At 35.0% G+C, this 23033-nt stretch overlaps 1 protein-coding gene across 1 annotated transcript in view; it reads left to right on the top strand.

Annotated features, from left to right (window-relative positions):
* LOC142351119 (S-adenosyl-L-methionine-dependent tRNA 4-demethylwyosine synthase TYW1-like) overlaps window positions 1-23033 on the top strand; it is a 40508-nt gene that overhangs the window by 9296 nt on the left and 8179 nt on the right. Inside the window, exons 3-6 of the mRNA XM_075403211.1 lie at window positions 164-344; window positions 3714-3948; window positions 10599-10821; window positions 15811-16002. Coding sequence (XP_075259326.1) covers window positions 164-344; window positions 3714-3948; window positions 10599-10821; window positions 15811-16002 — 831 coding nt within the window. The remainder of the gene's footprint in view (window positions 1-163; window positions 345-3713; window positions 3949-10598; window positions 10822-15810; window positions 16003-23033) is intronic.

The raw sequence follows: 23033 nt of genomic DNA, 5'->3' as shown, positions 1-23033 counted from the left end.
TACTTTTAATGAACTATTGCATTACAAATACCAAATCTCGAATGACATTAACTTAATTCGGAATAGAAGTATTCTTCCGAGTAATATCTTTTCCACAAAATTTACGTCATCAATTTCGAAACTACAGACGATGCTCGCCGTATCCTTGATATTTGGATTTCAGGAATAACTTTAACCCTGATTAACTTGGAATGCTTCGATCCAGAAGTGCACATTTTGAATAGACTTGCGTCCTCCAAAACTCTGTGGGTGTTTGTGTTACCCTCTTACGACACCGAATCACACGCTCCTCACACTGCAGAGTGGTTTGCCAATTGGATCTCAGAGAGCGCCAATGATTTCAGGCATGGCTTCCTGCGACCAGATTAAAATTTTGAAATAGTAAATTTTCTGAACTTTTTATTTTACACTTAACCTTTATTATTGTACATTATATAGGCGTGTGTCATTTCTCGCAATTAATTAAGTTCAATTTTAATAGCCGCGTAGTGACATCGGGGGCCATTGTTGATCTATCTCATCGTAGTTTTTAGGACTCGATGGCCAATTAGGTAGATACAATCTTTCAAAAAAATGATCAATTGTTTGTGAAACAAATGCCGCATGGGGCGTAGCATATTAGGCGAAAAGTCAATTAGGCAAAAAGGAGTTTTTGTAGCTTTTGGGAAATTCTAAATTCAAGTTTTGTGGAAGTTAGGCGAATACCAATTGAAACAATTAAAGAAGGTACTCTAATATCCACTTGATATTATATAATAAATTGTCTATAATTAACTTTGTAGAAAAAGTTTTAAAACAATTAAAAATTGACCAGATTTTTCGAATGAGTAGTTTAAACATTTACCATTCTTTTCTTGTAACTTTTAAATCAAATTTTGGCCGAAGTGACACTGAGTAGTTAAATGAGATGCAAAACAACGAAAACAATGATACATTTTGCTTGAGCGTTTAACTACTCATTTGCATGTAAAGACGACTGTTAAGGGGCCCTTGACAACCTGATAACGTTGAGTGGATTTTGAAGTACCTCTTTTAAGTGGTTGAATTGCTATTCGCCTAATTTTCCACAAAGGGATGCAAATGCCTAATATCGCATCCCCCGCCGTACGGGTAAAACAGTTTGCATAAAGCGGGAAAAATTTATCTGAAAACAAAAATAAAAACTTGTTTGGTCCAAAAATTTTGATATTTTTCAGTTGCTTTCTTGCCATACTGTGGTTTTTGAAGGCTTTTGAGTAGGTTTTTGAAGACCGCTTTCTTGTTTGACCATCGAATTTTCGAGGCTTTTCATCTTGAGAGACGGAGAAACTGGTAAAAGACCGAGGTGCGCTAAGTTGATGAGGTGTTCTCTTAGAGCCCCAACACTCCAGGTGCGCGATTCACCTAAGCTGCCGAGAGGAAATAAAGCCATCAAACCGCCAGTCATTTGAGAAAAAATTTGTAAGACGTGAGTCGGTTATGTTAATTGATTAAAGTATAAGAAATCAAATAACGGTCAATCAATTGTTGACCTATTATTACCAAGTTTGTAAGTTGTCTGAAAATTTCCTTAATCCATCATGCTGAAGAAAATAGGGAAAATCTTGAATTGGACATTACCGACTGGTCAGATGAGTTTGTACTTTTCAATTTCTTTTTTATAGCTGTGAGCTGAGCGTAGCTATATTGCGGTGCTCTTGGTTTTTTACAATTCAAAGAATTTGAATTGTATTGGGGCGCTGTCTTTTTTTTTAAGATCTGTTCACACATTTTCATGATTTTTGAAGTCAAATTGGAGTGGTGATTTTGGTCACGCCGAAACAGGAAATGGAGCGAAAAATCGAGTGGTTTTGCGGCGTGAATTTTTTTCGCTCTAATTTTAAAGTAGAGTGAGAAAACAGTGTTTGAACAAAAGTTCGGTTTCTCGGTAGTGGTTTTTTGTTCACATGCGGCAATTTCACTCTGATTTTTACTGTTTTTTCGATTTTTTGGATCGGATTTTTTTCTGAATGGTTTTCCCAATCCATTCACAGCTCATTCTGGACCTAGTTTTTTGTTAGAATCAAAATTACATATCTCACTAGTGGTTTTTTGTTCTCCCTAGCAGCATTTTGACATTGATTTTCTGTTTTTTTTTTGTTTTTTTCATCTGATTTTTTTAGAAATGGTTTTCCGAATTCACCCATTGTCCGTTCTAGGTCTAGTTGTTTGTTAAGTCAATGAAAATTCTTTGAATTGTACGTCAGGACTTGTCCTGCTATGGTTTTTGTTTCGTCGTCTGACGCTCTTTTTTCGTTTTACATTTGTTCACACAGCAAAGCTGAAAAAGTCAAATTTTCTGAATGACTTCTTCCTCTCACTAACGGCATTTGCGCGCGTGACGTCATTTCTCACTCGCTTTAGCAAAAGTTTTTTGGTTATTTGCGTGATTAGATTTTGATCATACGTGACTTACCTCACTCAATAAAATGACATTTGCACTTTAAAACTTAAGTTTAATTTGAATTTGTTTAAGGTCAAAGGAACTCCTATGTGCAGTAAACTTCCCTAATAAGAGGCGTCTGTGGAATGAATTTTAACAAGCTTTATTAATTTATCGCTGAATGTTTTTTAGCCTAGTTTTTTGAGCTGCGTCGATTTTCCAATTTAGATCTGTATCTGTTTCTATCTCTATTATATGGCACGCAGGTCTATTCGTTCGCAGCTATTCCGGCAATCTGCCGGCTATGTTTGTTTAGTAGGTTGTTAGGGCCCATAGCTTTTAATTAGTAGTTTCTGAAGTCTTTCGACATTGGTTTTTGTTTAATATATATCCCTCGATGATTCTTGTGATACTTTGTTCCGACGTCAAAAACTCAAAAAGAAAATTAAGTGACTTCTACTAGTGCAGATGAATTCACATGATTGAAATAATTTTTTGGTCGACAGCTGCTGTTACGTTGATTTTGTATATCTTTTATTTGACTTGCCGCCAATTAATTTTGCACTCCCCTGTCATTAATCATGTTATGATAGTTTTGATAAAAGATTATTCACATGAGTGGTTTTCAATTAATTCTTCATATGAGATATGAGGATATTTGCCCCTTTTTTGTTTGTCATGAAAAGGCCTAATTATCAAAATTTGTTTCGTATCTGTTATTTTAGCAATATGTGTAAATTGAATTTTTTTATAACCTTGAAGAGTTTTTAATTTTTGTTAACACATTTTGTTGATTTTTGAAATCAAATTGGAGTCGTGACTTTGATCACATCAAAGCAATAGGTGGGGTGATAAAAAGGAATTATTTTGCTGTGAGCAATTTTTTTATATAATTTTAAACGGCTTGATATAACGGTGTTTGAACAAATATTGGCTTTCTAGATTCTGTTTTTCCTGCATTTGTTTTCACTGAGATTTTTTGAGCGGTTCTTTTTTCTAAATTTTATTATTTTCTTTTCCAGATATGACTTTTTTGTCTGCGAGGTTTCTGTAAATTTTAGCGCAGAACTTGTCCTGCTTTGTCTTTTATTTTGTCGTTATTTTTCTTGCGACCTTTTGAGCTCGTACCAAGGAATAAAAAAAGACTTTCCTTTTCACTCAGGAGTTGTTTTTTGCTTGATTTTTATGGTCGAAAAGTACTTTGACAGACCAATTATTAATATATAGAGTCAAATTTTGTAAAAATACGAGATCTTTTCGTTTGCTGAAAATTATGCACCAAACCTGGAAACTATCCCTGCATTTCTTACAGAGTAAGTCAGTCATTGCTACACGGAATGCTCTACTCAATATTTGGTCTCGGCGATTCAGCTTACACAGATGAGAGATTCAATTCATTCGCCAAATCTGTTCACAAGAATCTTCAAACCCTGAGTGCAAAGCCATTATCACAGCCCATGTATGGAGATTGGCAGTTGGATATTTCCAAACAGTTTGAAGAGTGGAAAATGAAGTTGATCGAAATGATTCGAGTGTGGATTGATTCGGTTTGTGATAGTAATGTTTTAAATTAAATTGTTACTGTCGCGTGTTACAGAAGTTTCGTTTGATAAGTCAAATTTTTTTCGCAACTACGATCTAAAACATTCAGTTTTCAATATAGACTGCTCTCAGTGAAACCATTGGTGTCATGACAATTTAACCCAATTCCATTTTACCCAATGCCCTTATACTCAACCTGCCATTCTACTCAATGCCAACTTTCATTTACCTTATTGTTAAATTTATCTGAACGAATATTTAGCCGACTATATAATTAAATGGCCCGTGGGACTTGATATGGAACCATCACAACCGAACATCGAATAAATGAACGAAAAGATCAAAGAGCATTGGGCAAGTTGTCATTGGGTGGAATGGCAGCTTGGGTAAAATGGCATTGGGTTTGGGTAAATTGTCATATAAACGAAACCATTACCGTCATCCGAAGTCTATTGTGCGTAATTAGTATGCAACTGAATTAGCCACTCATTTAGAAAGGACAGATATTAAAGAAAAAAACAAATGAATTACTTTGTTTTACTTTCTACTCACGTTTTAAGTGTTAGCAGTGTGTTGCTCACTGAATAGGGAGAAACTTTTTCAGATACATTGTTTAGCAATGCATTGTTTAGCGTTTTTTCATTTTTAGAATGCTATAAAATGTTAACATATTTGGCTCTGTTTCCTTTCCTTTTGCTGTTTTTCTTTATCGGTCGATATGTATCATTTAAGTTTTTTTCTATCATACAGTATTAGTTTGTTGAGCAGTAACCAGCTATGTTAGACAATCTGTTATAAACAATGGTTTTCCCATTTTCATGCTTGCAGATAGAATTTTGGGTAAGCTTAGTAGTAATGTTTTTGGGCATTAACGTCATTAACTCTTAGCGTGGTAATTTTTGCTATTTTTCAATGTTTTCAAATTTTTGTCTCTTTTGCCTATTTTTGTCGCTTAACCAACTTTTCTGTTAGCCTGCAAGTTAATTTATTAAGCGTTTGGCACGAAGGAACGGGGTTTGAAGATAATAATTTCAAATAGTTTATACAAACTAGTAGTAAATTGTGTTATTTTCTAATCTGATGATTTTGTCTCTGTTTGGGCCCGAAGTGATAAAGAAATTTTTTTTCTTTTGGAGCTTTTTGATAGAAAGTATTGGTTTTTATTAAATTTAAAATGTTAAATTAATTTTGTTCCTTCAGGCATCAAATGGTACCTGAAGAGGACAGCTGAAGAGCGGGAAAGCTCATCTAGCAGCTGCCCCAAGAAGTATGAAATCAAACAAAGACAAGGAAACAAATAAAGACACGATAAATACAATGAATTGCGGAGTTCAGATTCAATTTAAAACCGTCAAAAAAATTTAAGTAGATACTACCTTATATAACTTATATATTGGTGCAACCCCCGACGGCATGCAGGGCGCCTCACAGCGCTGCCGACTTGAGAGTCTAAGTACGTTCTGAAATGATTAGAATGACTTTCGAGTGCTCAATTAAGGCCACCTCGTGAAGAGAGGTTCAGTTCCACACCTTTGAGCACTGAAAGACACCCCGCACAAGCCAGAGGTTGCACCAACTCAAAAAACAAAAGCAATACACTTTATGAGACTGTAGGGTTTATAATAAGGAAGTTACAAAAATTTTAAAACTATTTGAAAACTAAATCCACAAGTTGTGTATCGAAGAGTAGAATATTATCTTTAAAATTATGAACAAAAACGTCTATTTGCGATGTTGTCATAGGCTTATCTACATTTAAGCCAAAAGAGAGCAAAACGTTATACAACTTTCCACCTCTACACTTTAAAGAGTTTTTTTGGAGCGAGTTCTTAGCTCTGAAAGACTTTAAAACACCAGCTGCTGATGCGCGCGTATTTCTGCTTATGCTGTCGCAATTAAAGTAATCCTTAAAAATATATGGACAGTATCCATTTTTAGATCTTAGCACAAATTTAAGTAAATCATAAATATGAAGCTTGAAGACATCGAGAACGCCTTCTTGATAAAACAAATCCTCAGCGGAATCAAATTTCCTTTTGAAGTTTATCAGTCTCAAAAACTTCTTTTGCAAAAACTTAATTCTATTAAGTTTAACTTTGCTGCTGCAACCATATACCAGGCAGCCATATTGTATTTTTGGTTTAATATAGTAATCATAAAACTTTAGAAGAACGTGTTTCGGTAGAAAGTATCTCAATCGGCTGACTAGTCCTACTAGTTTTGAAACCTTTTTACATACAACGTCTATATGTTTTTCAAAAGTTAGGCTATTATCAATCTGAACTCCGAGGTATTTAGAACATTTAACTACATTCAACACTTCGCCATTGATACGTAGAGAACCTACTTTACTCTGCCTAAATAGTAACAATTCTGATTTGGAGCTGTTTATGGTTAACTTATTTTTTGCTAGCCAGCTTGAAACTGCATCAAGATCTTCTTGAAGGCAACTAGTTGCGGATGATGTTTTCAGCTCGAAAGATATTGATGTATCATCTGCATAATGCAGAACTGAGCTATGCTTGCAAATTGAATGCATATCATTAATGTACAGCAAGAACAACAACGGACCCAAAACGGACCCTTGTGGCCTTCCACATTCCAGGGTTTTATAGGATGACATGACACCGGTATGAGAAACACATTGTACTCTTTGACGTAGAAAACTTTCAAGGATCGCTTTAAAAGGACCTCGAATACCAAAAGTTGCAAGTTTTCTAACTAATATTTTGTGATCAACAGTGTCAAACGCTTTTTTTAAATCTAGGAAAATACAAGCGAACAACTGCAAGCTGGATGAAGATTTTATATTCTCTGTTAATTCAGCAATAGCATCTACGCAAGAAAACTTAGGTCTAAAACCAAACTGTTTACTGTATAGCAAATCGTTCGTTATTAGATGATCCATTAGCCTAGCATAGATTATTTTCTCAAGCACTTTACTTAGACCAGTTAAAACCGATATCGGTCTAAAATTGTCAATTTCGTCCGAACTTCCGCTTTTTGGCAGCGGAACAACTTTAGCTTTTTTTAGTGAGCTTGGAAAAAGACCATTCTTTAAACATCCATTGATCATTATGACTAAACGATCAAGGATAACAGGTAAGACGATTTTTAATGACTTATTATTAATGCCATCACAACCTACACCTTTGGAATCAGATAAACTCATAACGATCTGACTTATTTCTTCAGCATTCTTGGGGCGCAGCCAGGCAGAAAAGGATGGTTCTAAAGAATCATCTTGATCACAGTCACTGAAGTTAGCAGAAAGAGATGGTCCAATGCTCACAAAATACTCATTCAACACTTCAGAAACTTGAAGAGGATCGTCAACAAGCTTCCCATCTTTACAAAGATTGACAGGATTGGAGGGCTTCACATTTTTACCGAGTAAGCTATTGAAGAGGGGAAATAATTTACTCGGACTATTAAGTGCTTGTGATACTCGTTTGGTGTAGAACTCTTTCTTTTTAGATCTCATTAAAGTGGTCACCTTATTCCTTATCTGGCAGTATTTAGTTCGAAGTTCTTCGCTGGGAGACAGAATTACTTTCCTAAAAAACTTATCGCGCTTTCGAATAGCATTTCTCAACTCCTTGGAGCGTACCCAGTTCTTTTTCTTTTTTGGCACTGACAACTGGCAGGGAGCGAACCTATCAAGCTGACAGTTGATCATGTTGATGAGGACATCAAAGGAACAATCGAGCGACACGTCTACGGTATTCTCGAGATCACTGTCAAGAGCTGATAGAAAAGTACTTACCACGTTTTGATTGGCAAAACATTTGAAATTCCGGGACATTTTTCTATTATAACTAGCAGCTAGCACAATAGAAAATGAAACGGATATAGGATAATGATCAGTGATTAAGGAATGGAAAATCGACGGGGAATGGTAATCGCAGAAATTGGTGACAATGTGATCCAGGCACGACTTTGATGTCTCAGTTACCCGAGTATGTTGGTATATCAGTTGTGAGAACCCATTGGAGGAAATGGCGATAGAAAAAGCCGTTTGAGATGGTCCAGTTTTTAAGAGATCAAGATTGCTGTCACCCATAAGAAGCCACTTTATGTCTCCCAGCTGCTCCAGCAACAAATCGAACTCGTCCACAAAAGACGGAACGTTAGTTTGAGGTGGTCGGTAGTAGGCACCAAAACCCACCGAAGTGCTCCCTGCCTTGCACTCAACTAGGAGGCATTCGAATGCCTGACTGGTCAACTCCAGCTTCTTTACAATTGTGAGGTCATTCCTCAAGTATAGGCCTACGCCTCCGGCTCTGCCTTCCCTGTTTTCATTTATTAGCTTATGGTACCCATCAATGGCGAAGTGTTCAGTATCATCAACAACATCAGAGAGCCATGTCTCACTTAGAACGATTGCTAAAGGCGGATATTCACAATTCGTTACAAATAAACAAAGTTCATCATAATGTTTGCGAAGAGATCTTATATTAAAATGGACGGCAAACTCAGTCCTCTTCAATGATTGTCTCGCCTCTGTCAAATGAGTCACTTGTTTCTTCGATCCGAAATGTCTCATGTTCTCTTGACTGGTATTTAGCATTGGGGGTTTCCGATAGCAAGCCTTTCACGTAGTCCACTAGCGCATCACTGTCACTTATCCGTGCCTTCATTTTTTGTAGTATGTCTCGTAAGTTCTTTCCTTTCTTCAACGGGAGATAGGTTGGTCCGGTTTCTTTTCAGTGGCGGGATTCTCAGTGACAACGGGGTTCCGGGATGTATCAAAGCAGGTTTGACGAGAGAAGGCATTGGTGTTTCAATATCGTTAGTCGCAGTAGCAGGGTGTCGGTTTTGAATTGGGGTGTGTGCTGACGGTGGCTTGGGAGCTTTTCTGGACTTCTCCGCAACATCTTTTAGCTCAAGGATATCCTGTGTTGAGTTGATGACTTGACTGACTCGTTTTCCGTCTTGAACAACATAAAGTAAAGGCTGCGAATTGTACGTTGATACAAAGAGGTTGTGTTGCTCCGCAGCTTGCTTCAGTTCCACATCATGCTTAGTCAAGCGTTCGGTAATGAAAACTGGCTTCAAGTTGGAAGGGTTTTGATACGAACGTAGAAGTCTCTTTCTTGCCCAAACCCGGTCTTTTTGATCATTGTAAATGAACTTAGCCACTATTTTCGGAGGATAGCTGCTTGTTCCTTTGCCCAGAGGATGGCAAGCCTTTAGATCTTCTTCGCAAATGTTGACTTGTAGGATGTTTCTCATGAACGCCACAGTATCCGACAGATAGGAGCCATGCTGGCCTATTGGAAGGTTATGAAAAATTAGACAATCTTTGGACTCATAACGCTCAAGCTCATTCACTTTGATGGTTACTCCTGTCATCTGGGACTCAAGCTGCTTTATTCTTTCTCCCTTCCTTTCATTTTCAGTCACGAGATATTGCATCAGGGTTTTGACTGATTCCTCAATATTTTCGGAGGCCATAACACGCTGGAGATGTTCGGGAATATTCATTTTTCGTAGGGGCATCAAGATGATACTGCTGATAAAGCCACCCAGTAAGGCTGTTTTATACACTATACAGAGCTCTATTTAATTGTCTTTGATATTGTCTTTGATATCTTTCAATTGAGGTTTTCGACAATTAATTACATCGTCTGAAACTTCATCATCAGAGGTATCAAAATTCTCAAACTTCCTTTTTCTTTGGAACTTGCATTTGAACGTTACGAAAATCTCAATTTACCACAGGAATTAGAACTAAGGATCACAAATTTCGCAACAAAGACAAATCTATTTAATAAGTTTATCACAACAATTTAGGCTTAACATGAAATTTATCAGCAATTTAAGTGTTATTTTTGAAATTTTGGTATTTGTTCATCTTATTTTTTCCTAATCGTAGCAATTGGGTTGTGTTAGATTGAAATAAGGTTATTGCTTCATCAGTTTTTGTATAACATTGTGTTTTTTGTAATTTTGTGAAAGAAATGTTTAGTGTTTTTCAGTGATCCAATGTGGTGTTTATTCTAGAAAACTGAAAACAACAATTTTAGAAAACTGAAAACAACAGCGAAAGCTTCCTTAAAAAGAGAACTGAAAGAATATTTTTGGAAAGAATTTTTGAAGGACCAAAAGTAACTGATATGAAAGATGACATTGAGAGCATTAGATTTTTATTTCTAATCTTCATGATGTACATATAAAATTGTGAGAACATTTTATGCTCGCATTTTAGGCCAGTTTTTACTAATGTAAGGTGAATTTTTTAGCTAAGTAATTTAATGATTTTATAATTTTACATAATGTTATGTTCTTAACTTTACATTGCCTCTTTTACCATTTGCATTTTGTTCTCATGTGTATCAGAGGAAATTAACAATGTTCTTTTTTTTATTGTGTGTTTATTTTCTTCTGTCTTAGATAACTATTGCAATAGAAATAAGCTCTTTGCGAATCTTGAGAATTATTCTTTTTGCCTTTGCTTTCTATTTCTAAATTCAAAGTTGTTTTGCGGATATGGGACTTTGTATGTATGCTGGTAGTCAGGTCAAACTTTGCATTTTTTCAAAATTTGTGTCAAATTCTTTTGAATTTATTTCAGGAGTTGTCCGCTATTTTTTTCTATTTGATCTATTTTCTATTCTATTCTATATACTTTTTTCTCATTTGTTCCGCATAGGTTGAAGCTCTGAGCTCTCACGAGTCCGAGATGAACGGAGCCTCTTCACATGGTGGGAGCTGCGGTACTTGTAAAACATGCTCTTGTAAAGGGGAGAAAGAAGCCTCAACTCCAAATGGCGAAGCGAACAACAAATCGGAAAAGACAAATGGTTATAACTCTTCGGAGGACGAAGATTTTGCGAGCTCAGATGAGGAAGATGAAACTAATGGAGCTGACAAAGGTGAGATTTTGTTCCTGTGGTTAACAGAAAAGACCAACCGTTTCGTAATTACTAACAGAGAAGTGCCGAAAAAAATCATAACACTCCAATTCCGCCCGACCACAAAACGATAGTCATAATTTTTTTAAATAAAAACGGGTTTAATTTTGCAGCCACTTAATTTAATACTCATGTATAAAATTGCAAAAAAGTAAGACTTCGATAAATGATTAAGATTAATGTTTGCAGCCGTCATGCGTTGCGAATTTTCTTCATTACTCGAATCCAGTTAATTAGAATAGTTTTACTAAATTAAGATGTAAACCGAAGACATCACAGAACAACTTCACAATTAATGCTGTCAGCAGAATTGAATTTACAACGTTGATGAGTCTTTTGGCGTTAATTGACGCGCAATTTATTGATCCCTTCGTTCAATGAACCCATAACAAACTAGCACTCGGTATCACTATCTTGTTTTCTTATAATTAAACTCAAGTCGCACTGGCAAACTTGTATTCATATCAAGTCGCACTGGCAAACTTGTATTCATGTCAAACTTGTATTCATATCAAGTCGCACTGGCAGCTCAGGCATGGCCATGGCGCTCATGGCATGGCGCCAAAAATCAATTACAAATTACTCATATTAACAAAAAGCAGTATAAAGTTTATAAATAATTAGTCAATATTTACAATGGTTATAGTTTAGTCATGTAAGTGCTCTCCTCTTCAACCCAGGACGAATTTAATTTGACAACTGAGACTTTTAGTCCTATCGTATTTCTATATTTAATCAACTTTGTTATATTAGTCATGGGTAACATTGATCTAATTGTTTCATCAATTGGGCATTCGTAGAACGGGTGCTTCGAAGTCTTTTTCACATTAGTAGCATAATGGGCGTGTTGTTATGTTTTTCAACCATTTTGTTGGTTTTTCTAATTAACTTCAAAAACAGCAAATAGAGGACGTTTTTGTCTAGCGGTGTTAATGGTTTTATTTTCCAAAGGTTTTTGACGAAGGTCAGCAATGTGTTTGAAAACTCTTGATCTATTGTGTCACAAAAAGTTCGAACTCTTTCCTCAATTCTTCCATTGACCTCTGAGCGTGTTGTTAATTTTTTGATAAAGTTTTGCACTCGACAGGTTTGTAATTTCGATAGTCTTGTTTAAATAAACTATACTGCACCAGTGCTTTGTAATTAAAATCTTAATCAGCCCAAGTTGGTTTGGATTTGACAATCGATGTTGTATTGTTTATACTTTTACCTGTTTTCGCAAGCTCTATCAGTTTACACGGCAAAATTTGCGTTTTCAAATTTTGAAGGCCAATACCGCTGTTTTTAGTAGGGTAGTATAGATTTTTGTTCAAAGAATGCCATTTGGCTATTCCACGACAAATTGACCATCACTTTTATTTTGTCTACGAATAAATAGGAGACCAGAAAGTGGACAAACTGGCTTAATACCGTACTCAATTTGAATGGAACGCGAGAGTTGGCCATTGACTTCATTACATGCATTGCTTTTGCAGTTTAATGTGCCTAATTTTTCCTTAACCAATCGAGCTGGTAAGATAGCCGTATTGATGCTGTGGTTTGGGAGGTAAGCAAATTGGTGCTCCTATATAGATCTTCATTGGCTTTTTGAGTCTATACGCTAGAACTTGTGATAAAATTTCAAGATAGGTATTATGCAAGCTTCGTGGTCTGAAGTTATCAACAAAACACACTGAATTTAGTACACGGCATTTTTGTAATAGATGCAAAACAAATTAGGCACTTTTTTCAGCTATTGAATTAAAGATTTCTGAAACATGTTTCATATAAGTTGGATGTAAATACGTCAGAGCCCGGCGCACTTTGGCTGGTGATTTTTTGAATTGCATGTGTAACCTCTTGTTCACTAAAATTGTCTGACTTGAATTGCTTTTTCGATTAGCTTATTCGTTTTAGAAAAGTGTGTGATTCTGCTTTGCATCTTTTTATCAGGCTTTTGAGCTTCTTTCCCATATATGTTAGTACAGTATTCTGTAAATGAGCCTGTTACTTCGTCCATATCCTCTGGTACTTCCCCCGTTATTTTTTATAACTGCGGAAGTTTTAAAGTTAATGTTGGTTAGAAGGTTTTTGAGAGCTTTCGAATCTCCGCAATTCAGATCTGTCAAAAAATTTTATTGAGTGAACTGGTGCTTAAGGGTTTGATTGGTGCTGTTCGGTTGGAGTGTTTTCACTCTATTTGTTTTGTTTCAAAAAATGTCTTTTCCTTTTTTTGTTCTTTTGTGTCGAAATACCTTGGACAATCTCTTAGCTTAGCTTTGAGGTTATCATAATTGTTTGTTAGCCGTTTTTGATTAAAAGTATGAAAGACTTTGTCAAATATACTAGAAATCTCCCGAGAGTTTTTCGGATCCTTGATAATGTTGTAGCCTAATTTCCAGCGCTTCTCTACGTAATTTTTCTTACTGCAGAATGTAATGGTCACTTAAAGATATTTTAATGGGTTTGACGCTTTCAACTGGATAACATTCGATGCTGAAAATGTACTCAATGCGAGACTCTTAATTATTGTTTTTTTTCAAAATGTGTTCTAAGACTATTGTCCTGTTTGAGAACATCAAAACGTCACATTGAGTTAAAACTATCGCTGACTTGCTGATATCTTTTCTGTCTACCGCCCCTACTTTAGCTGTAGCAGCAGTTGGATCTATTGCATTAGGATCCCTCCTATTTGTATTGAGAAACCGTTGGTAAAATTTTCAACAATTTGAGGAAAGGAAATAATATTTGTACTTGGGTATGAGGGGTTCAGATTTATCGTTGCAAACATTTCTTTTAAGTTATTCTGTATTAATATAAATGAAAACGTTTTTTCCCATGACTTCAATTGTCAAATTATAGGTTACAATTAAAAGAAGCCCTAATGGTTCAATAAAAGACTTCATTCTGTAACGACGTTAAATTGCTTGATGGTTTCAACTTGGTCTTACTATTTTTGTTTCCTGAACTGAGATTACATATTTTTTTCATGAACTGGGAAAGAAGCTCTAACAAATTCTTGTCGGACGAGACTACGATAGCTAGCCATTGAAACAAACGGGCCATTTTTATATATATTAGAAGGTTTTAGAGAAGTTTAAACTATGAAAGTGATAGATGGTCTGGCTGCTGGTTATCTGGTTGTTGAATGTTTTCAATTTTCAAGTAATTATGAAGGTTATTAGGTTTGAGCAGAACCTCAAATCTATTGGCGATATGTTGTGGTTGCCTCTTTTGGTGGCTCGTCCTCTGACCATCACTCTTCACTAGTTACCGGAACACCAGAAGAGCTTCAGGAGTTCTGGAGTTCTCATTTTCATCAATTCGTAAGTCAGAGGGCATTCCTGCAGGCGTCGGTTTCAATCCCTCATTGGCGATTCTAGCAATTTTGTCTCATAGCAGGCATTCAATTCCCGTACTGGCAACTATAGCTCATTGCAGTGGTTAGATTCAAGTTTTGGCGACTGCGGCGGTTCAATTCCAGTATTGGGGCTTTGCGCTAAATATTTTTTGCTTGCCGGTTCTTTTCGTTTTGTGCTGTCTTTTTGTTTCGATTTAACCCACACCATTCTTCATGGTATATAATGCGAGGCTTGTGCGAACACGTGGTCAATGAGCGCGTATGCGCATTGAAAGGTATGTGTAGCCAATCGAACAGTTTTCGGCCAGTGGCAGACTCGAATGCTCACTCTCGCAGTGCAGTTTCGTCTTCTTAGTTTTTTAACGTTTAAAAGAATTGATGCTCTGCCTTTGTAATATTCTCCTTCAGGCAACTTATCTTTCTGGCGATGCAGCGGCTTTAAGCTTCAACAAATCTCTTCCGGATACCATCAAAGTCAAGGCGCCAAGATTCGTCGGTAGCGGGAACTTTGTTCTCTTCAATATGTTTAGGCCGTTTATCTTCAGGTTTTCCTATCTTCAGCCGCTTCGATTGGCGCTATAATCAGAATCGTATGTAATCGTTTCGCTCCGATCGTTGTAAACGTGTTTGTCAAGCTTATATTGTGCCTGTTTCGGCTGAAATTCAGTATGATGGCTTCTGAACACCTAATTTAAAGCCTTCTGAATGTTGTCAGCGTATCTGAAGGGATGCTTTGTAAACGGGGAATGATTTTCATCTTCAGTATGCTGGTGACTCTTGCATTCCGGCTCATTGATTCTGAAGCCGGGACCTTCAAAAATGAGCTGCATTGCTGTTGCTCCAAAATGGATCGGTGTGTGTGAGAGGGTAATTTAAGCCTTAATTAGGTTTGGCCATGTATTAGTAGTTTTATTGAAGAAAAGGTAGCCAAAAGTCGCTTTTTAGAAAAGTCTCACTCCCAAAGGACGTTCCTACACAAAGTGGAGTACTTGCTTTTGGTTTTCCTCTCACACTTTGAGCTACTGATCCAAAAGTCACAATAACAGCATTTTACACATAATCACAACATTTTGGCCTCAAGGCATGGTCAAATGCACAAGCTAAATAATCGTTCTGGTAACTTCAAGATTAGGATAAATATTGGGTAATTTTGCGTATTTTGTCACATTGGGCATATCGGCATTGGGTATTTTGTCCTGACACCGTCTTTTGGGGGTAATGGATTAGCTGGGGACTTATTCAGCTTTCGGACTCCATTGAAGTCCAGAACACCATGATGTAATGATCATTTGTAATTTAGTTGTCAAATTAGGTTACCAACTAAAATATTCGAGCAGTCTAAATTCTCATATGCTACACGTTCGCGATTGCCAGGACATGGATGGAAATGTTTTAGCTGACATGGAAAAAAGTGAGAAATTTGAAGACGCCTGATTCTGATTGGTAGAAGAATCGGATTCGTCAAAATATTACTACTTTTCGTTGACATGAGAATTGGTGTGCGGCCGGCTGAACTATTTGTCAGCTAAACTCGCTGTCGTCTAAATGGGCCATAGCTGTGTTCAATTGTGTCCGAGTTTTTCCGAGAATTTTTTGTTGAAATTTTTCAGGCAATAACTCATCTTCTCTGGATTTGGAAGATATGGGTGAGGTCATAAAGAAAAGAATGGAGTCAAAACTCGAAGACGAGGAAAATGAAAAATCAATTGAAAATGGAGATGCAAAGGCTACGAAGATAAAGAAAGAAATGTTGACACCACTGATAAGAGAATCACTAACGAAGCAAGGATACAAATTGATAGGTTAGAGTTTGTAGATTTGTTCTGATGCCTAAAAATTCAATAAAGATACTAATTCGATGTGAGTATTTGGTCAAAGATGTTTAATAGCCGCTATCATCTTCTCAGCAGGCTATGATAGCGCTCCTATTTGGATGGTATTGGCGCTCTATCTTACACGCTTTTCCATGGTTTTAGCAATAGAGCACCTCAGCTGGTTTTAGTAAACTTTTACGCGCTTAATCTGCTGGAAGGCCTAAATTTATTGTGAAAAGGTCAGTTATCGCTGTTTTTGAGCCCTGAGTGAAGCAATTTTTCCTTGTTGTCTTAAAATTTTTGGTTAATTTGGTTTTTCTAAATGGCTCTTTTGATATACGAAATGCTTTTTTTTATCATTTTGTGCTTGATTTCTTTTTGTTAAGTATGCCGAGTTTTTCATACTTTTTGTCTCTTTTCATTTGTTTTCATTTTTATAGGCCAAAACAAAAATTTTTATGGCTTGAAAATAGGTTAATGAAGTTATTTTAACTACACAGGAATGATTTTGACTTTGTCTATCTTTTATTTTTGCAACTTCTTATTACGTTTTTTTAGAAGTTTTTAAAAATTTTCAGATTTTTTTTTACTTTTAGTGACCAATGAAACAGTTTTCAGGCTTTAATTTGAATGGATATTTTTTACGGATCCAGATAAGTTTTTAAGGAGATTAACATCACAAACCTCAGCAAAATTTTAATGATTTCTGCTAATTTTTGAAAATGTTGTGTTCTTTTTCAAGTTCTTTTTGGGGGCAATGAATCTTCTTCAGAACTTGAAACTATGGCAATAAATAGATTTTACCATTACAGAAGCTACTTTGAAAGTTTTTAATATGATTTTTATCTCCTTTTTTGTAATTTTAATTTTCTGGTTTAGCCCTCTGTTCTGCCCTCTATTCGACTCTTATATAACCCCAAACTTTATTATAGCCTGCTATTTTGTCATTTTGTAGTTCTTGTCTTGAAATCGCCGTTTTTTAGAATAAAGTTGTATGGTTTTTCTAACTGCATTTTTTGTGAAAACAGCCAATTAATGGTTAGCTTGTCTTGTTGCTGGGTTATTGAATAATCTTTAACAACACAGTAATGTTTCCGTCGACATTCACTTGAGGAATTTTGAAAATTTTTATCAAAAACTTGCTTTTACAAAAAATTCAATTTTTGTGGTTTTTGCTTTTGATTTGTTTGTGTCCGGAAAGCACTTTGTGTTTTTTGTTTTCAAAGTTTTGTATAAAATTGATTGCTTCTCGTTACCTTAACGAGAGTATCTACAATTCAATTTCTTTGATAATTCTCAAATTATGTTAATTATTTTTTTGGCTTGCTATTCAATTCTTCTGTTTGTCAATTGAGTTTTGAAGTTATCCATTCATTTTTTTGTTGTAATTCAGGACTTGTCTTGCTGTTTTTTAGTTTATCGACGAAAAAAATGTGTTTCGCTTTTCGTAATTATACCTATTTTTCGGCATTTTGCGTGAAATCTTTAGTTACCATCTCTAGTGCTTATTGGTATTGATACGAGCTCATGTATCCTGTCAATGAGAAACAGGAATATTTCCAACAACGAAATGAAATCAAAATAATTCGCGCTTAAAATATCTTAAATCATTTAGTTTGGTAATAGCAGCTACTGTCCGGCAATCTGCCGGGTATGTTTAAAAGATTTTACTTGTTTAAAAAGATTTTAAGTTATTTTATGGTAGGGTTTTGTTTTATGTTTTCAAACAGTTTCCATTGTTTAGAGCTAATATAGCATTGAAAATTCACTGATAATTGAAATTGAACTTGATTAACAAAGGTTTTCTCGCGTGTAAATGTTTCTTGAAACTTTTAAAATTGTTTTTATTGTATATAATTTCGTTTAATGTCGTTTATTTTATTTATTGACAAAATTCAGTCTCAAAAAGTAATTAGTGGAGATATTGTCAGACAAAAAATCCGTCTCGAGATAAAAATTATTTTTTTTTAAGATTTATGTTTATTATATGACCCTTGATTGCCTCAATAATTTTATCTGAAAATATTGCTTCACTGATGGGTTTAAATTGGTCTGCATGTGAATGCAGGTATATCGAAGATAAATTTCCGTTGATATATTTGTCTTTTCAATTGAGAGTTTATTGAGAGTTCAATTTTAATCCCCAATCGTAGTACTTACAGATGTAAGCAAATCTCATAGCTAAGTTACATAGGAAATTCATTCCAGAACATTTACTGTTAAAAAAGAGCAATATGAGATCGACAAAAGCTTCTCAAAAGGTCCTCTTTAAAGAATATCATCAAGTAAATAGCTTCGATTTCAGCTACTACGAATAATCGTTTGCAGTCCTGAATGACTGAATACAGTTTTACTTGGCTTTGGAAATTTTAGTTTAGAAATTTGGTAAATTTTTGTGTCGAAGTTTGTTATCTAATTCATTGGTGCAAGCACAATGTAATTGATGGTTGCTTCGTTTTTCTCTCAATCAGTCAATGAGATTTTCTATTTATCCTCAATTTATTTTCAATTTTTAATTAATAGCCGCCCTCATCTTCTCAGCCGGCTATTATAGCGCTCCTATTTTTTTTACAATTCAAAGAATTTGAATTGTATTGCGGCGCTGTCTTTTTACGACTAGAAGAGGAGTCCTTTTTTTAATCAATTTTATTGGAGTGATTTTTGAAGCGGGAAATGAAACGCGTAAAAAAATTTGGAGTGATTTTGGAGCTGAACAAAAGTTGAGAGCGGAGCGAAAAGAGAGTGGTTTTTGTTCATACCGCTGTTTTGAGAGAGCGAGAAATTGATGTGTGAAAAAATTTTCTCTAAGCGAGCGAAATTTTTTTGTTCACGTGCGGCTTTTAAAAGCAGTTTTTTTGCAACTTTTGATGGTTATGAGGTTTGATTATGATATTGTATTAGTTTTAGGCTTGTTTTGATAGGAATTGAAGGTTTCAAGTAGTTAATTCAAGTTTAATGCTAATTTGGAGGGTTTTGATGAGTTTTTGCTGATTTTGCTGATTTTAAGACGAAATTTAATGATTTTTTGCCTGTTTTTTTGTATTAATGCTTTAAGCGGGATTTTAATGGAAGCTTGTCACTTAAGGAATATTCACTTTGTCACTTAAGGAATATTTGATATATTTGTCTTTTCAATTGAGAGTTTATTGAGAGTTCAATTTTAATCCCCAATCGTAGTACTTACAGATGTAAGCAAATCTCATAGCTAAGTTACATAGGAAATTCATTCCAGAACATTTACTGTTAAAAAAGAGCAATATGAGATCGACAAAAGCTTCTCAAAAGGTCCTCTTTTAAGAAAATCATCAAGTAAATAGCTTCGATTTCAGCTACTACGAATAATCGTTTGCAGTCCTGAATGACTGAATACAGTTTTACTTGGCTTTGGAAATTTTAGTTTAGAAATTTGGTAAATTTTTGTGTCGAAGTTTGTTATCTAATTCATTGGTGCAAGCACAATGTAATTGATGGTTGCTTCGTTTTTCTCTCAATCAGTCAATGAGATTTTCTATTTATCCTCAATTTATTTTCAATTTTTAATTAATAGCCGCCCTCATCTTCTCAGCCGGCTATTATAGCGCTCCTATTTTTTTTTACAATTCAAAGAATTTGAATTGTATTGGGGCGCTGTCTTTTTACGACTAGAAGAGGAGTCCTTTTTTTAATCAATTTTATTGGAGTGATTTTTGAAGCGGGAAATGAAACGCGTAAAAAAATTTGGAGTGATTTTGGAGCTGAACAAAAGTTGAGAGCGGAGCGAAAAGAGAGTGGTTTTTGTTCATACCGCTGTTTTGAGAGAGCGAGAAATTGATGTGTGAAAAAATTTTCTCTAAGCGAGCGAAATTTTTTTGTTCACGTGCGGCTTTTAAAAGCAGTTTTTTTGCAACTTTTGATGGTTATGAGGTTTGATTATGATATTGTATTAGTTTTAGGCTTGTTTTGATAGGAATTGAAGGTTTCAAGTAGTTAATTCAAGTTTAATGCTAATTTGGAGGGTTTTGATGAGTTTTTGCTGATTTTGCTGATTTTTAGACGAAATTTAATGATTTTTTGCCTGTTTTTTTGTATTAATGCTTTAAGCGGGATTTTAATGGAAGCTTGTCACTTAAGGAATATTCAGCTACCAATTGAGTAAATCTTTCTTTTCTTCGGAAAATTGACGGAACAATTGAGAAATTTTAAACCTTTTTTCTTAATTATTTTTTGCTGTTTTTCTTTCTTTTTTAATCTTAGACCTTAGCCTATTATGACTTGCCCATTTTTTCGAGTTTTCCATTGACCTAATTGGAAAGGAATTTTACTCGGCTTTATGTTTCCTTGTACTAATTAAAAAAACTCATTAATTTATTCTAGTTTTTTGTACAATTTGTTGTTGAATGCCGTTTCTACTCTTCCTTAAATTTTTTATTTTTTATGGCTTAAATTTTTTAGGTTCAGGGTTCACAATAGTTGTTCTAGTTGTTTAGTCAAAAGTATGGGCAATTTTCTCCTCCGAGTCGTTTCCGGAATTCTTCCGGCTACGAGTGGTTTTGCGAGTGACTTTGGAGCTGAACAAAAGTTGAGAGCGGAGCGAAAAGAGAGTGGTTTTTGTTCATACCGCTGTTTTGATAGAGCGAGAAATTGATGTGTGAAAAAATTTTCTCTAAGCGAGCGAAATTTTTTTGTTCACGTGCGGCTTTTAAAAGCAGTTTTTTTGCAACTTTTGATGGTTATGAGGTTTGATTATGATATTGTATTAGTTTTAGGCTTGTTTTGATAGGAATTGAAGGTTTCAAGTAGTTAATTCAAGTTTAATGCTAATTTGGAGGGTTTTGATGAGTTTTTGCTGATTTTGCTGATTTTTAGACGAAATTTAATGATTTTTTGCCTGTTTTTTTTGTATTAATGCTTTAAGTGGGATTTTAATGGAAGCTTGTCACTTAAGGAATATTCAGCTACCAATTGAGTAAATCTTTCTTTTCTTCGGAAAATTGACGGAACAATTGAGAAATTTTAAACCTTTTTTCTTATTTTTTTTTGCTGTTTTTCTTTTTTTTTTAATCTTAGACCTTAGCCTATTATGACTTGCCCATTTTTCGAGTTTTCCATTGACCTAATTGGAAAGGAATTTTACTCGGCTTTATGTTTCCTTGTACTAATTAAAAAAACTCATTAATTTATTCTAGTTTTTTGTACAATTTGTTGTTGAATGCCGTTTCTATTCTTCCTTAAATTTTTTATTTTTTATGGCTTAAATTTTTTAGGTTCAGGGTTCACAATAGTTGTTCTAGTTGTTTAGTCAAAAGTATGGGCAATTTTCTCCTCCGAGTCGTTTCCGGAATTCTTCCGGCTACGAGTGGTTTTGCGAGTGACTTTGGAGCTGAACAAAAGTTGAGAGCGGAGCGAAAAGAGAGTGGTTTTTGTTCATACCGCTGTTTTGATAGAGCGAGAAATTGATGTGTGAAAAAATTTTCTCTAAGCGAGCGAAATTTTTTTGTTCACGTGCGGCTTTTAAAAGCAGTTTTTTTGCAACTTTTGATGGTTATGAGGTTTGATTATGATATTGTATTAGTTTTAGGCTTGTTTTGATAGGAATTGAAGGTTTCAAGTAGTTAATTCAAGTTTAATGCTAATTTGGAGGGTTTTGATGAGTTTTTGCTGATTTTGCTGATTTTTAGACGAAATTTAATGATTTTTTGCCTGTTTTTTTTTTGTATTAATGCTTTAAGTGGGATTTTAATGGAAGCTTGTCACTTAAGGAATATTCAGCTACCAATTGAGTAAATCTTTCTTTTCTTCGGAAAATTGACGGAACAATTGAGAAATTTTAAACCTTTTTTCTTATTTTTTTTTTGCTGTTTTTCTTTTTTTTTCAATCTTAGACCTTAGCCTATTATGACTTGCCCATTTTTCGAGTTTTCCATTGACCTAATTGGAAAGGAATTTTACTCGGCTTTATGTTTCCTTGTACTAATTAAAAAAACTCATTAATTTATTCTAGTTTTTTGTACAATTTGTTGTTGAATGCCGTTTCTATTCTTCCTTAAATTTTTTATTTTTTATGGCTTAAATTTTTTAGGTTCAGGGTTCACAATAGTTGTTCTAGTTGTTTAGTCAAAAGTATGGGCAATTTTCTCCTCCGAGTCGTTTCCGGAATTCTTCCGGCTATGTTTTAAGATCTGTTCACACATTTTCATGATTTTTGAAGTCAAATTGGAGTAGTGATTTTGGTCACGCCGAAACAGGAAGTGGAGCGAAAAAGCGAGTGGTTTTGCGGCGTGAATTTTTTCGCTCTAATTTTAAAGTATAGTGAGAAAACGATGTTTGAACAAAAATTCGGTTTCTCGGTAGCGGTTTTTTGTTCACATGCGGCAGTTTCACTCTGATTTTTACTGTTTTTTCGATTTTTTGGACCGCATTTTATTCTAAATGGTTTTCCCAATCCATTCACAGCTCATTCTAGGTCTAGTTTTTTGTTTGAATTAAATTTTCATTTCTCGCTAGTGGTTTTTTTTTGTTCACATGCGGCATTTTGACATTGATTTTCTGTTTTTTTTTTATTTTTTTGATCTGATTTTATTAAAATGGTTTTCTCAATTCTTTCATAGTCCTTTCTAGGTCTAATTTTTCTGTTTAGTCAATGAAAATTCTTTGAATTGTACGTCAGGACTTGTCCTGCTATGTTTTTTATTTCGTCGAATAAAAAAATGTTTCGCTTTACCTCATTTTGCCGCTTTTTCGACATTTTGCGTGAAATCTTTTTGACTTCTCTAGTCTACTTTCTCTCTTCTCTCATTCCGCTAAAAGTGAGTTTGAGCATCAGTTGCTCAGCAAAGCAATTCAAAATGAACAGAGTCAGTATAAAAAATTGATGTCAGAAGTAGAAACGGGATAAACCCATAAAGCCCAATTTTAGATGCCCGCTATTTGAACGTCGTTCCTATAAGTCTTAGTTACCATCTCTAATGCTTATTGGTGTTGATAGTAGCCCCTGTAGCCTCTCTCTAAGAAACAGAAGTACGTTATGTTCAACTACGAAA

Source organism: Convolutriloba macropyga, chromosome 12 (genome assembly GCF_964194025.1).
Source record: "Convolutriloba macropyga chromosome 12, txConMacr16.3, whole genome shotgun sequence".
NCBI classification, from domain to species: Eukaryota; Metazoa; Xenacoelomorpha; order Acoela; family Convolutidae; genus Convolutriloba; species Convolutriloba macropyga.
The sequence above is the reverse complement of the archived record's forward strand: the minus strand, read 5'-3'. Positions and strand labels throughout refer to the sequence as shown.